Source organism: Medicago sativa, chromosome 5 (genome assembly GCF_051527215.1).
Source record: "Medicago sativa cultivar Bolivia chromosome 5, Bolivia_mono, whole genome shotgun sequence".
Classification (NCBI taxonomy): Eukaryota; Viridiplantae; Streptophyta; class Magnoliopsida; order Fabales; family Fabaceae; genus Medicago; species Medicago sativa.
This window is the reverse complement of record NC_140753.1, coordinates 19,170,956-19,185,322: the sequence shown is the minus strand read 5'-3', so window position 1 is coordinate 19,185,322 and position 14,367 is coordinate 19,170,956. Positions and strand designations below refer to the sequence as shown.

The following is a 14,367-nucleotide window of genomic DNA, read 5'->3' as shown; positions in this document are numbered from 1 at the left end:
AACCTGGCAACACATCATTGGATACATATGTATGATAATTATAACATTCTCTACTAATTAAATTTTATATAAATATCCCCTAAAAAAATTCAATATAAACATGTAAATTAGAAAATTATGCTCGCGCCACTGCCTTGCCTATCCAAACCCTACTTGCTAAAATGTAGATGGTGAGTGTGGTGGTGCAACGAGGAGCTCCTTCCTCTGCACCACTGTCATTTTTTGCCAGGATCGGTTTTCTAGTTCTGGTTTGATTTGACTTTCAACTATCACTCTTTTGTTGGGCTCCTTCCTTTGCTTTCTGCTTGTGGGGATCTCTGATTTGGACCCATCTTCGCCGCAGTTATATCTTGTCTTTTTTGGGTTGCTTTTGATTTGCTTGTGGTTCGATTTTGGGTTGTTTTTGACTTTGGTTGGTTTGATTTTAGGTTGTTTTCGATATGGACCCATCTTTAATATGGTTATGTGTGTGTGTCATTGTTGACTACTTTAATTACATGTTTATGAGTTATGATGGGCCGATCGTTTTTGCTTTGAGAGTAGAAGTCAGATTCTATATTCAAGATTTTTCAGCTTGTTATGGTTTCTTCTCCGACAAATTTGACGTTGAGTGGTTTCTTGAAAGAGTGTTGGTTTAGGTGTTAGAGGGAGTAGCTTGTTTCAAAATTTGGGCTCTCTGCTCACGGTGGTTCTTTAGGATGGTATGTGTTATTTAGGTTGGGATTTCAATTACGTGGAGGTTTGTCTTGATGGAGGTGTTTGAGAGAGCTTTTGGTGTTGTGTGGGGATGTTTTCGTCAGGATGTGGGCTGTTTTGTTGTGTCTAATGGTTGTTGTTGGTAGCAGTAATTAGGTGATAGCTTTTCTTCTTGAATTAGTGGGGACCGCCTTACTTTGTTTTTTGATTGGTGGTATAATCCAAACTAGTGTTTAAATATGTGATTTTTATGTGTTTATTTGGGTTCCATGCTGGAAAAGAAGCATATGTGTTGCTATAGGAATCTTTGGTTGGGTTTGGTTGTTATTTTGAAGTTTTTTTTTGGAGCAATGCTATATCTCTAGAAAAATAACATCAAGAATTCTTCAAGAATAAAGAATAGCCAATCACAATGCACTATTTGCCACAATTCAAGGAGGTGTGGCTGAAAAATAGGAAGTGGACAAATAAATCATCCAATTAAAATTTGCCAACTGTGTCTTGAAAAATTCTTGAAGCTATTTTTCTTGAGAAGTAGCATTTTCCTTTTTTTTGTGAGCAGTGGGTTCGGGCTGTATGTGTTTGGAAGTTGTTTTTGTAGTCACTCGTCATGGACTTAAGGGTTTGAATCAAGTTTTGTTTATGCTGTTGCGCAGGGGTTTGACTAGTATTTTGGTGTTGATTTTGGTTTTGGTGGTAAGTTTTTATTGATTTTGGTGGTAACCCTCGATTGGGAGGTTTCTTTATTGGTTTATTTGATTTTGTCTTGTACGGGATGTATGAATTTGCTTTTTAGTGTTCCGCCTATATACGACATCATATGCTATATTGTTTCAGTCTTGCATGTCTTTGTTCGTCTTATACGATAATTTAGATGTCTATATTTGTCTTGTACGATGACTTGGTTATTAATATATTTTGTTGTTTCAAAAAATTTATTAAAAACTATTTATATTTGAGTCTTCCACGGCTCTACATGTCAAAATACTAGTATATTTTGGGGATTAGACCACTTTGATTCAACAAATAAAAAAAACGGGGAATTAGTCCCTGAATAGGAAAAGAGTCGTCACTTTAGTCCCTGAATGCAGATAAATTGCAAAATAGTCCCTGAATGTAGACTCTGTTAGTCAATTTAATCCCTGAATGCAGACTTTGTTAGTCAATTTAGTCCCTGAATGTAGACTTCGTTAGTGACTTTAGTCCCTGAAATTGACCAACAGAGTCTACATTCAGGGACTGTTTTGCAATTTCTCTTCATTCAGGGACTAAAGTGACTACTTCTTTCCCATTCAGGGACTAAAGTGACTAATTCCCCTAAAAAAACATCAGAATACTATATTTTAATAAGGGGAATTAGTCACTTTAGTCCCTGAATGGGGAACGATTCGTCAATTTAGTCCCTGAATGCAGATAATATGCAAAACAGTCCCTGCATGGTCAATTTCAGGGACTAAAATGACTAACGAAGTCTACATTCAGGGACTAAATTGACTAACGGAGTCTGCATTCAGGGACTAAATTGACTAACAAGTCTACATTCAGGGACTATTTTGCAATTTATCTGCATTCAGGGACTAAATTGACGAATCGTTCCCCATTCAGGGACTAAAATGACTAATTCCCCATTTTAATAATAATGCAAATGTCGTCGCTTGTCATTTGTCAACTGGCACCACCATTGTTGCTTGGTTACGATCTATCATGAATGATAATTTGGTATAGGAGTTATTTGAGTTACTCCAAAATCAAAATACCTGTCATATTAATTGTATTTTTCTCTTTTATTTTGTATTGTATTTTTTTTTTGAAGGGTATTTTGTATTGTATTTATTTCTTTCAATTTACATGCATTTATTTCAGAAATATAAACAAAAATCAAAATTCCTTAAAAAAATGTATAAAAAAAAAAGATCGTATGTGACATCCAAATTTTAATGTTAAAACATCATCATTTCTCATTTATGAATTATGATTACGTACACAATTAATTATTTTTAGACATTTTTTTGTTTTTATCTCTTCAAGTGGCAAAGCGGGCCGGCCCGCCCCGTTTAGGCCCGCCCCGTCTAAGCCCGCTAAAAACGAGACGAGACGAGCCGAGTCAAAATTAGTGACCGAGTCCAAAATCTCACCCCGCCCCGTTTAGTGGCGGACTTGCGAGTTGGCGGGCCGGCCCGCCAAACAAAAAACTTTTTTTGATTTTTCTTTTACAACTTAATTGTTACAAAAAAAAACTATGTTGCTTTTATAATAAATAAAATATAAAAGAATAGGTGGCAAATAAATTTGTGAAAAACAAGATAATTAACAAATTATCGAATTCAACATTATAATTAATAGCAAAATAAGGCAAATGCGCAACATAAAACAAATCATAAAATAAATCCAACAACCAAATTAAATCCAAAAGGATAAAATAAGGCTCAAAATAAATAAACTCAACAACCAAGATAAATCGAAAAACATAAAATAAGTTCCAAAATAAATCCAACAACCAAAATAAATCCAAAAGTATAAAATAAGTCTCAAAATAAACTAAACAACCAAGATAAATCCAAAAGCATAAAACAAGTCTCAAAATAATCGTAGCAACAACATAATTCATTTATTAAGTCAATCAACTTCAAGTCAATCATCATCTAAGTTATAAATATATGGTGCACCTCCTCCTCCTCCTCCTATTGTCGTCGTAACATAATTGTTTCCAACGAGTTAAGCGGGCCGCCCCGCCCCACCCCGTGCCCGCCCCGCTTTTCAACGAGACGAGCCGAACCGAGCCAACGATAAAAAGCAAGTTCAAAACTTCGACTCAGCCCGCCAAAAATAGCGAGCCAAACGGGCCGGCCCGGCGGGTCAAGCCCGTTTTGCCAACCCTAAGTGAAAGAAATGGAGAGACTGATAAATGGATATAATTTTAACTCATCATGAGCAATGTTGTGGTTAGAAAGCAGTCTTGAGGATTTTACACTCATTTAAGTTAAATTTAGCTAGCTTATTTTTAAGATCACTTTACATACATTGCAATCTTTGTTTAGCAAACACGGTATCCAGACAAGGATTGACTAATTTGGATGACCAATCCCAACATCAACTAGCGGAGGCGCCAATTGAAGCAAGATGCACATTCATTAGTCTCAACACTCATAGGTCTTGAGACTATTTTATCAGGCCAATCCCCAAAGAGTTTACATTCCAATCTTAAGGGACATAGTTTAATTTTTTTTTAGAACAGTTGTAAAATAATCATTAATATCATTTTAATTACTAATAATTTCGCTCTTCTCTTAGTTTTTTTTTTTAATATACTAGTATATGCATAGTGTTATAATTCAATGCAATAGAAGATATCAATTTCAATATGATGTTGGAAGAGTTAGTAAGGTGACTACCGAGATAAAAACTACTACTTACAATGAGATTTTAAAAAAGGAGAGTTTAGATGAGAAGATTCAATTCATCTATTTTGAGTTCGAATTTGGTCTTGGAGATGCAGAAAGTTAAAATTCTTGAGATAATTTTGGCTATCAATTGGTATTATATATGTACCTTACTTGACGGCTTTGTCTTCATAATTTTTTTCTTGCGATCTGTCTTTATAATTGCGTGTACAAAGTACACGATCTATACCCAAAAATATAATTAGTTGAAACAATGAAAATTCACTAACTTTATGTACACATGTTCATGGGGTGTGTAAACGAGTAGAATCTTGCACTTAGAGTTTGAATTTGATTTTGTGTAAAAGTTTGTTACTCAAACTTGACTCATTTATTTAATGAGTGTAACTCTTTTTAACCAAATATCAAGTGTAACTAAAAGTCTACCAAATACCAAGTGAAATTAAAAGTTCAAATTTTGTTTGAGCTTAGTCACAACTCATAAGTAGGGTGTTTGCGGTGCAGTTTAGTTCGGTTTTAATATTAAAAGTCATATGAACCGCAAGATAAAAAAAACATGCAGTTTAGTTCGGTTATGTTGTCTTTTAAAATGAAAATTAAACCAAACCAAAGCAATACAGTTTGGATTAGTTCGGTTGTTGCGGTTTTTTTGCAAGACAATACGATTTTTCGCTTTCAACGTTAAAATCAAGTTAAAAGCTAAAAACAATTTATTTTCAACAATGTTTCAAATTTGATCAAACATTATAGTTTTATTTCCATCCTCACATCAACATAGACCAAATTAAAAACATGGACAAAAAAACAATTATGTTCAGTAAAAAATACAAAAGACAAAGATTTTATCATTCTCTAAAAGTTTACATTGAGTTTCTATTCAAGATATATCTAACACAAACATATATGCAAAATTACAAGTATAATTAAATTAAAGCACATAAATGCAATTTTAAAATCAAAAGCATAGAAAAAAACTTAAGAAGGGGAACAATATGTCTTAGTAAAAAAAAATGTCATTCTATAAAATTTCTCATTAAATTTCTATGAGTACTAGGTTTGTGGCCTAAGTTTAGTTAATGTTTCTCTTACTTTTTAAATATATTCTTAATACTTTTGCCTACGAGCACTCCACAAATGTTATTTTGATTTAGTAAGTGCGAGGAATCACTTTAGGTATATATTCATGTATGACTATTTGATCAACCAAGAATTAGAAGTGATTTTATTCAATGGAATTTGCATCATCGTCAAGGAATGGAGATGTATGTTGATGGATAGATGGAGTTATATACGAAGCATAGAAAATATATAATTGATTAAGAGGAACCATTGGATGTGAAGTTATCTAAGTCTAATTTACACGAATGATTTATACGATATAAACTTCTAAATAATTCAGTGACCAAATTTAAAAAATATGTATAAAGTAAAATGACATCAAGCACTATAACATTATATATGTGTGTAATATGACTCTCTCTCATATGATTAAAGTCTATAACAAATTTCAAATTTGTTTTTTTTAAGGGAAATTACAATTTTGTTGAAATGTCTTATATTCTCTTTGATGTTTTTACGGTTTTAATTTAAAAAAATTTGATGAGTTTATATCGGTCATTATTATTATTATTTTTTTACACAAAATTGGCCATAAATCAATTCTCCTTTCAACTAGTCTTTGTCAATAATTTTTTCAAAATATATTACCTTAAAAGCTCTAAATCATAGCATAATTTCACAAAAAATAATAATAATGAGCACCGTTGGGTATTTGAAGTTTTTTCTATAGAGGGGTATTTGAAGAAGGATTATCAATTTCATGTTTTAGATAAGTATAAAAAATGTATACGCTGTTATTGACAAAGTTTCCAAGTGTTAATAAAGAAAGAAGATTGAAAAATGTTTATATGGTAACGTGATATTGTTTATTTATTACACATATTGTAACATGAGTTGTGAATGAGTGTATGCTACGTTGGATATGAGAAACAGAGGATTGATTTCCCTCTTTGGTTCATTCAGATACAGAGTCATTAACCAGCTGCCCCTTATTCCCGAATAATGAGTCGAGTATTGACCGCTGACCCTGATGACAAGAGGGATAGGATTTAACCATGGTTACCCTTAACCATAGTTAATATCTAACTCTAGTTAAGAAGTGGCTATTACTGCACCCTATAAAAGGACACCACCAATATTGCAAATTTCCATCACCTAATTGTCTTCCACATTATATCATTATTGCACTTCTTATGGTCGTTTTTACAAAAATTTCCTTTGTTTCTCTTTAGCTTTCTCATTTTCCAGATTTTCTCAGCAACATCCTAGCTACAATTCCTTGGTTCGTTCTGTTTATTTTTTTCGTGGTACAATGTTGTTTTCTTTACATGTAGTTTGGTATCCAGTGTGTTTGATATTACGGTGAATTTGTCAATTGTGGTTCTAACAAATCTTCCGTGATAGCAAACATGCAAACAATAATTTATGTAAACACCACACTGACACATAAATACTGTTAAAATGATCAGATGTAACCCCTCCATCAATATCGTGTCGGTGTCATGTTTTTTTTAATATATTTTGTGCATGTTTGAAATAATCTCGTTAAACCACCGTGATTTTATAAAAGTGCACTTAGGGCTTTAACAAAACTTTGTCAAACACATGCACTTTGAATCTTTGATCTTGAACCATGGAAAGTTTCAAACAAAGCATTGTTTATAATAGATATATTTAAATATATGATTTTGATTAATTCTATTTTTTGTTCTGCAGAGAAAAAAATGGCATCAAACGGAAACGGAAGTGTTGCAACAGAGAACGGGAGCAACGGGCTTCCAAAAATCACGACACAGAAAAGTGTGAATGGGATTTGTCACGATGATAGTGGTCCCACTGTAAATGCAAAAACAATTGATGAACTTCATTCACTGCAGAAGAAGAAATCAGCACCTTCTACACCTAATACAGGAACTTCAACTCCATTTGCTACTCTCTCTGATCAAGAACGCCAGAAACTGCAACTTCAATCAATTAGGTACTATCTTTAATTTCTCACATTTTTATTTACAATGAGTATTGATATATCGTGTATTCATATCCATAAAAAATGGGGAGTATTATGGTCATGTGAAAAAGTGGTAAAGCGGTGATGTAGTTAGATTTTATTAAATTGCGTGCCTACATTTATTTGACTTTAATTTCAAGTTTTTACACGCTTCAGTCAATCAATAAAAAATTACAGTAGTTATAATTGCTTTATGATTAATTTTTTGTTTGTGAGTCTAATTTAAGAAACTTTATATCATCAATAAATCAGAAATTATTTATGTGGGTTTTTACGTAGTTATAACTCAAATTATTTTCCTTCAAAAAAAATAACTCAAATTATTTTTTTTAATGATCAAATATTATAATTGATTTTTTAAAGGTAATAATATATACTAATTGATTGATATGCTAAAAGTGTTTATTTTTTTTTATTTTGTTGGGTACAACTAAAAGTGTTTACGACTAAAGTATTTTTTTTGAAAGAGTTTATGACTAAAGTATTATTGTTGTGCTTTATATTGTTTAGATGAGATGACATTTATCCCTTCTAACTTAATTATAGTTTCAAATTAAAGTTTTGACATGCAAAAATTATATAATTCATAAAAAAAAAAAGTTTACCACTCAGTTGAGTCTACTAAAAGAAATAGTCTCTAGAGTTGTGCGTAAAAATACCTTTTTAATAGAAAAAGGGAAGAAAAATAAAATACGCGTAAATTTTTATAATATTTTCGTGTAATACACTAAGCATAATTAATTATTTATTGCAAATCGGTGTTAAGTCAATTGAAGACTAGCGGAAAATCCGTTTGGGCAACCTAAAAGGTGGGATTGTGGGTCCCATTTTATGTGGCGCCTTGACTAAGAAACTGATGAGATGGATCTGACGGCGCCAAATGCTCTGATTGCGTGGGACCAAATCAGCGTATCATCTTGGGTCTCTCACGTACACACACGTTTGCATATAAAATCAATTTTTTCTTTAAAAATAATAAAAAAAAAATATTGACATTAAATATTTTAATAAATGCCTGGAAAATTTATTTTAAAAAATGTGATATTTTTTCCTTAAAAGATCGATATTTTTGGATTGAACATTTAGACTGAATTTTAAACGATGTTTGTCACTTTATCGTCTTTTGATAAGACATATGAAATGGACTTTGAACTAGATTAATTTTATTTTTTATTTTTTGGTGGTGTAAATTATATATGTATATAAAATAAATTGTGACTATGTAAACATTTTTTTTTCTTGAAACAGTGCATCACTTGCATCATTGACAAGAGAAAGTGGACCAAAGGTGGTGAAGGGAGATCCAGCCAAGAGCCAGAAGGTTGATCATAATTTACACCACCATCATGTTCCTACTCCAACCATTGCTGTTAGTGACAGTGCTTTGAAATTTACACATGTTCTCTACAATCTCTCCCCAGCTGGTACTATACTCACTTAATTTCTAAACCTCCCTTAGTTAAATTTTTACTTTTTTGATTTTTTTATTTGGTCATGTTTTTTCTAACTAGTTTATTTATGATAGTTATAGTTATAATCATCAATTTTGTACATGTAGTGTACGAAATGGTTTAAAACGTCACCCTCTAACAAATTTATTTGAAATACTACTAGTTATTTAAATCTTGTCGTTTCATGAGCAAAGTCACTATTATTTAATATACATTTAAGAGTTGAATGATTATGCATCATATTTTATAAAGTTAACAATCATATATCTAATAATAGTTAATGTAAAAAATTGTCACTTTCTTACCTTAATAAAATGTATCTACTACGTATAATTGGTAGCAATAATTAATGTGAAATTGTATAATTGATTTTGTTTTTTTCTGTTTTGTTTGGATTTGGTGTAGAACTATATGAGCAGGCGATAAAGTATGAGAAAGGATCATTCATCACTTCCAATGGAGCAATGGCAACACTTTCTGGTGCCAAGACAGGTCGTTCTCCTAGAGACAAGCGTGTGGTTAAGGATAAGGTTACTGAAAATGAACTTTGGTGGGGAAAGTAAGTACATACTTTGGACAATATTTGATTCGATCCTTCTATCTCTATCTTTCAATTTTATTTGTTATTACGAGAACATATACTCTTAGGATTAGACGTGTCTCTGTGTTGGATATGTATGGTGTCTGACACCGATGCATATGATTACATTGAATTATGTCATTTTTTTAAATTATTATCAGATGCCGATGTGTCGCGTTCGAGTCTGAGCCTCATTGGTTATTATACTATTTGATGTTGTAATAATATTGTGCAAATTTTGTAAATTGTAGGGGTTCTCCTAACATTGAGATGGATGAGGAGACTTTCATGGTGAATAGAGAAAGGGCAGTTGATTACTTGAATTCTTTGGACAAGGTGATGATTCCTCTCTTCTTTTATTTTATTTTTCCAAAAAAGATGTGATGATATAATATAATATAATATAATAATTATAATAATATTTTACTTAAAAAGTGTGATGAATTAACATCACTTTCACACAAAAAATGGTGATATCATTTTTTACAAGCCAAAAACATTAAAAAATAAATAAAAGAGACTTTATGTGTCTCATTCATTTCATGGCAGTTAAGATAATGACATAGAAATGGTGCATGTTGTCATTTTGCACAAGTGGGTTTTACTTGACCCTTTATCTGACACAATATTATCTTCATGATGTGAAATGTCATTTACTTGCAAAAGGATTGCGTTTTCTAATGACTTTGCGGTGCTTTGTATTTTAGTATAGATATGGGGATATTTTTTGTCACCATTTTGCATATTGCTAAGTGATAGAAGATGTGTCCATTCCACACCATTCTTTAAGAAAATAATTACTCAGCCTCAGAATCATCATGCTGAGAATAAGTATATATGCTTTTAATGCCTTTCACAGTATAGAGCACCATGCCTATGCTGTGCTAAGGCATGTCTTTTTATGTGTTGTTGTATTATGACTAATGAGTTGATTGCCTCCATTAAAAAAGCATCTAGCTCTTCCTTTGTCTCAGTTATTTATCTTTTCTCTTATCTCAATTAACAAATTATTTATAAATTCATTGGTTAACATTGTTATCTTTTTGTTGAAAGATTATTTAGGAATTTGTTTTGTTGCTACAAAGAGACTTAGTAGTTTAGTTCCATTTTATAATTAAGGGTGGCTACAAGTTGAAGTGGACTAATTTCATTTTGGATAAAGATCAAGTTTATTAAACTAATTCATTCCAATTGGACATGTTTGGGAGGTCAAGTTGATTTTATTATCCTTACAATAAATTTCAGTATTATAATGTCATCTTGGCTCAAGTCAAACAAGATAGAGTAGTGCATTCCTCGAAATTTTGTTCGATATAATAATGTTTTAAACATACATAAAAACAAAAGTCACTTTTGCGAATGCACAAGCATCTTATTAGTAAAAGTAAGAAATAAGCAATAACAATGTCGATGACTATGTAACCACAGGTGTTTGTGAACGACCAATTCTTGAATTGGGATCCAGAGAACAGAATCAAAGTCAGAATTGTATCAGCCAGAGCATACCATTCATTGTTCATGCACAACATGTAAGTGTAAACTAAAGAATACTTTACAAAAAATTGCCAACACTATTTGTTTGGTTTCTCTTTTGTTCCTTGAAGACAAAAAGGTAGGTGTATAAGCTCCACCAGATAAGTATCCTATATCGTTGAAAGCCTTATATATAATTTATATATGTATAAATAAAAAGGTATGCAAAAGCATCACTATAATAATGCAAAACATCCCAAGTATGTAAAAATAGTCGATAACTGGGTTGGTTACAGGTGTATCCGACCCAGTCCTGAAGAGCTGGAGAATTTTGGTACTCCGGACTTCACTATATACAATGCCGGAAAGTTTCCATGTAACCGTTTCACTCACTACATGACATCTTCCACTAGCATTGATCTTAATCTTGCTAGAAGGGAAATGGTTATCCTCGGCACACAGTACGCCGGGGAAATGAAGAAAGGTCTTTTCAGTGTCATGCATTATCTCATGCCTAAGCGTCAAATTCTCTCCTTACACTCTGGTTCCAATATGGGCAAAGGTGGCGATGTTGCTCTCTTCTTTGGACTCTCAGGTATAGTATTCAATGTGGCTACCTCTTCCAACCAACCATGCGCTCCCCGATATGTTCCCTTCCTTGTCCTATACTCCACTAGATATATACTTAGCCATGGATATTAGTTATGGCTTTTGTTTCATTTTCTTATAATTCTAATGGATCTTTTTTTCTTATTTTTTTTGAAATAGGTACTGGAAAGACCACTCTTTCTACTGATCATAATAGATATTTGATTGGAGATGATGAACATTGTTGGAGTGAGAATGGTGTCTCCAACATTGAAGGTGGTTGTTATGCTAAATGCATCGATCTCTCCCGGGAGAAAGAGCCTGATATCTGGAATGCAATTAGGTTTGGTACAGGTATATGTTTATCTTTGACTAATATAAAAAACTTCTATGTCGCTGTCTATATTCCAACCGTGTATATATTTTTCAAAACATTGAAAATTATTTTTGATTTGTTTTCTCTTTTGCATTGTCAGTGTTGGAAAACGTGGTGTTTGATGAGCATACTAGAGAAGTTGATTATTCTGATAAATCAGTTACAGGTAAGCAATGATTTATTTAATTAAGATGAGTATTTGGATTCTCTTAATTCTTTTGTTTAATGGTTGACTTCATCAAATTTGGTTTTGTACATGACTAAGATGGTTTCATTATTCAATAGCTGACAAAAGAGGACTAAGCTGTGACTTTGTCTTTGCCAATTAACAGTTGACTTCGTACATCCTTACAAGTTGTACTTCATATGTAACAAGTAATCTATATATTATTGTGAAAGGTCACTTTTGATTAAAATATAAACCTCCTGTAATACGGCATTATGGATAGGAGTATAGGACGGTGTTAAATAAAGAGACGAATATTTTAATTTCAAAGATAAACAAGTCAAACATCTACTTGCCAGCTGCTGAATTTTTTCATTGAATTTGTACATCATCCTTTACAAGAAACCTCTGTAGCACTCACACTTTTGATCGTGTTAGACACATGTGACTACATTCAATTAATTCATTTTTTACAATTATTATTAGTATCGTGTCTAATGTCTGCATCAATGCTTCATAGCAAAAAGTCTCAACTGATAGTTACATGTGGTAATTTTTATTGCAGAAAATACTCGTGCAGCCTATCCGATAGAGTACATACCAAATGCAAAGTTACCATGTGTTGGACCTCATCCAAAGAATGTTATTCTTTTGGCATGTGATGCATTTGGTGTGCTACCACCTGTGAGTAAGCTAACCCTGGCGCAGACCATGTACCATTTCATCAGTGGATATACTGCTCTGGTAATAAATTTCAAAGTGACTAATTTTTACTATTTGTTAAACCAATGTTGCTTCAATTATATAATTCTAACCATTTTTATGTAGGTGGCTGGTACTGAGGATGGTATAAAGGAGCCACAAGCAACATTTTCAGCTTGTTTCGGTGCAGCATTCATAATGTTACACCCTACAAAGTATGCTGCAATGCTTGCTGAAAAGATGGAGAGCCATGGTGCAACAGGATGGCTTGTTAACACTGGTTGGTCCGGTGGCAGGTATGCTTTTAGTTCTTCACTTTGCAATATTGTTGAGTTTCTTTGTTTTATCGCTCTAAACATGATGTTCTTGTCTATGTCAAATTAATGCAGCTATGGTACCGGGAATCGCATCAAACTAAGTTATACTAGAAAAATTATTGATGCTATTCACAATGGAAGCCTCCTGGGGGCAGAATACAAGAAGAGTGAGATTTTTGGCCTTCAGACCCCAACTGAAGTAGAGGGTGTCCCTTCAGAAATTCTTGATCCTATCAATGCGGTTAGTTATCCTAAAACAGTTCGTTTATTCACCTTGCGTGGTAATAAAACACTTCTAATTTAGAAACGAGATATTAATAATTTGTGTGTTTGATGGATTGCAGTGGTCAGACAAAAACGCTTACAATGCGACATTGTTGAAGCTGGGTGGATTGTTCAAGAAGAATTTTGAAACCTTCACCAACTACAAAATTGGAAAGGGTGATGACAACCTCACAGAAGAGATTCTTGCAGCTGGTCCAATCTTTTGAAGTGAAGCAATGTTGTGTTGTGTGGGGGACTAGGATTGTTAGGGTGGTAGAATAAATGTGGCCTTATAATATATTGGTTGGTTGGGTCAGGTTCATGTTTCTAGTCTTCACATTTGTGCTAGTCTTCACTTTTGAAGCTGTTTCCGAATGAGTGTAATTCATATGTCATATGTGCTAGTCTTTACATTTTCATATCCTCATATTGTAGTATACAAATAAATTATATCACTGTACCAAAAAAAATAAATTATATCACTATATCCCTCATTTTTTTTTTTAACTTTACCTTATCACGAACAATTTGCTAATAGCATAAGGACCTCTCGAACATTTTGCTATATCAAAGATCCAACGTAATTACGACTACAATTTTCGTATATCAAGGATCATAATAAAACTCTCAAGTTCCTATTTAAGAAAGAGTTTCCTTCCACCGAACAATTACATATTTAAGAGATTCTCCTCAAAGGTAAGGTAAATGATGAGGAACTCAGTTCAAAATTAACTTAGAAAATAGGTTCTCTATCACCAGTGGTGTAGTAGGCATGCATGAACTTCGACATACCATCAAAAATGTCAATTTACCTTTTGCCGTTTAACTTTTTACAAATTCATCTTTCACTCGTACTTTTAACTTATTTTTCCTTTGAAAATTTGGTATCCGATCCAAGGACCGACTAATCTGAGAGGATCAATCCCACCGTCTATTTGGCACTAGAGGGAATCGAACATGTGACCGTGGAGCACATTCCAAATTGATTTTAACTTTATTCTTATTTAGCATGAGTTTACCCTCACGTGCGTTTTTCCGTAAGTAAAAGTTTTTTGGGTTGAATTTTATTCTCGAAAAACTTCATTTCAAGTTTCAACATTTCGAGTTTGAATAGAATTCCCAGAAAATTTATTAAATAATATTCCAATTTGTTTAACTTCTACCATAAAACTTAATATGACTTTTTCAAAAATTTTATCGAAAAACTTATAGGTTTGTATTTTTCTTACGGGTGTAGTACTCCAAATTGGTGCGGAAGTCACCATAAATGAAGTTATATTAAGTTT

At 32.6% G+C, this 14,367-nt stretch overlaps 1 protein-coding gene across 1 annotated transcript; it reads left to right on the top strand.

Moving 5' to 3' along the window:
- The first annotated feature begins 6,306 nt into the window (after positions 1-6,306).
- On the top strand, positions 6,307-13,566 carry LOC146920796 (phosphoenolpyruvate carboxykinase (ATP) 1-like). Its single transcript, XM_085714240.1, has 13 exons — positions 6,307-6,438; positions 6,873-7,134; positions 8,413-8,588; positions 9,021-9,174; positions 9,447-9,531; positions 10,624-10,724; positions 10,965-11,263; positions 11,437-11,610; positions 11,733-11,798; positions 12,364-12,542; positions 12,627-12,796; positions 12,890-13,058; positions 13,162-13,566. The coding sequence occupies exons 2-13, from the start codon at positions 6,881-6,883 to the stop codon at positions 13,306-13,308; spliced, it is 1,974 nt and encodes a 657-aa protein (XP_085570366.1). The 5' UTR covers positions 6,307-6,438; positions 6,873-6,880; the 3' UTR covers positions 13,309-13,566.
- The last annotated feature ends 801 nt before the right edge of the window (positions 13,567-14,367 follow it).

Excerpts from the sequence above, each read along its gene's own strand:
- LOC146920796 (XM_085714240.1), top strand. The coding sequence starts at position 6,881 with ATGGCATCAAACGGAAACGGAAGTGTTGCAACAGAGAACGGGAGCAAC. Across the intron at positions 7,135-8,412 it reads CTGCAACTTCAATCAATTAG|TGCATCACTTGCATCATTGA; the intron begins GTACTATCTTTA and ends TTCTTGAAACAG. Across the intron at positions 10,725-10,964 it reads TCATTGTTCATGCACAACAT|GTGTATCCGACCCAGTCCTG; the intron begins GTAAGTGTAAAC and ends GGTTGGTTACAG.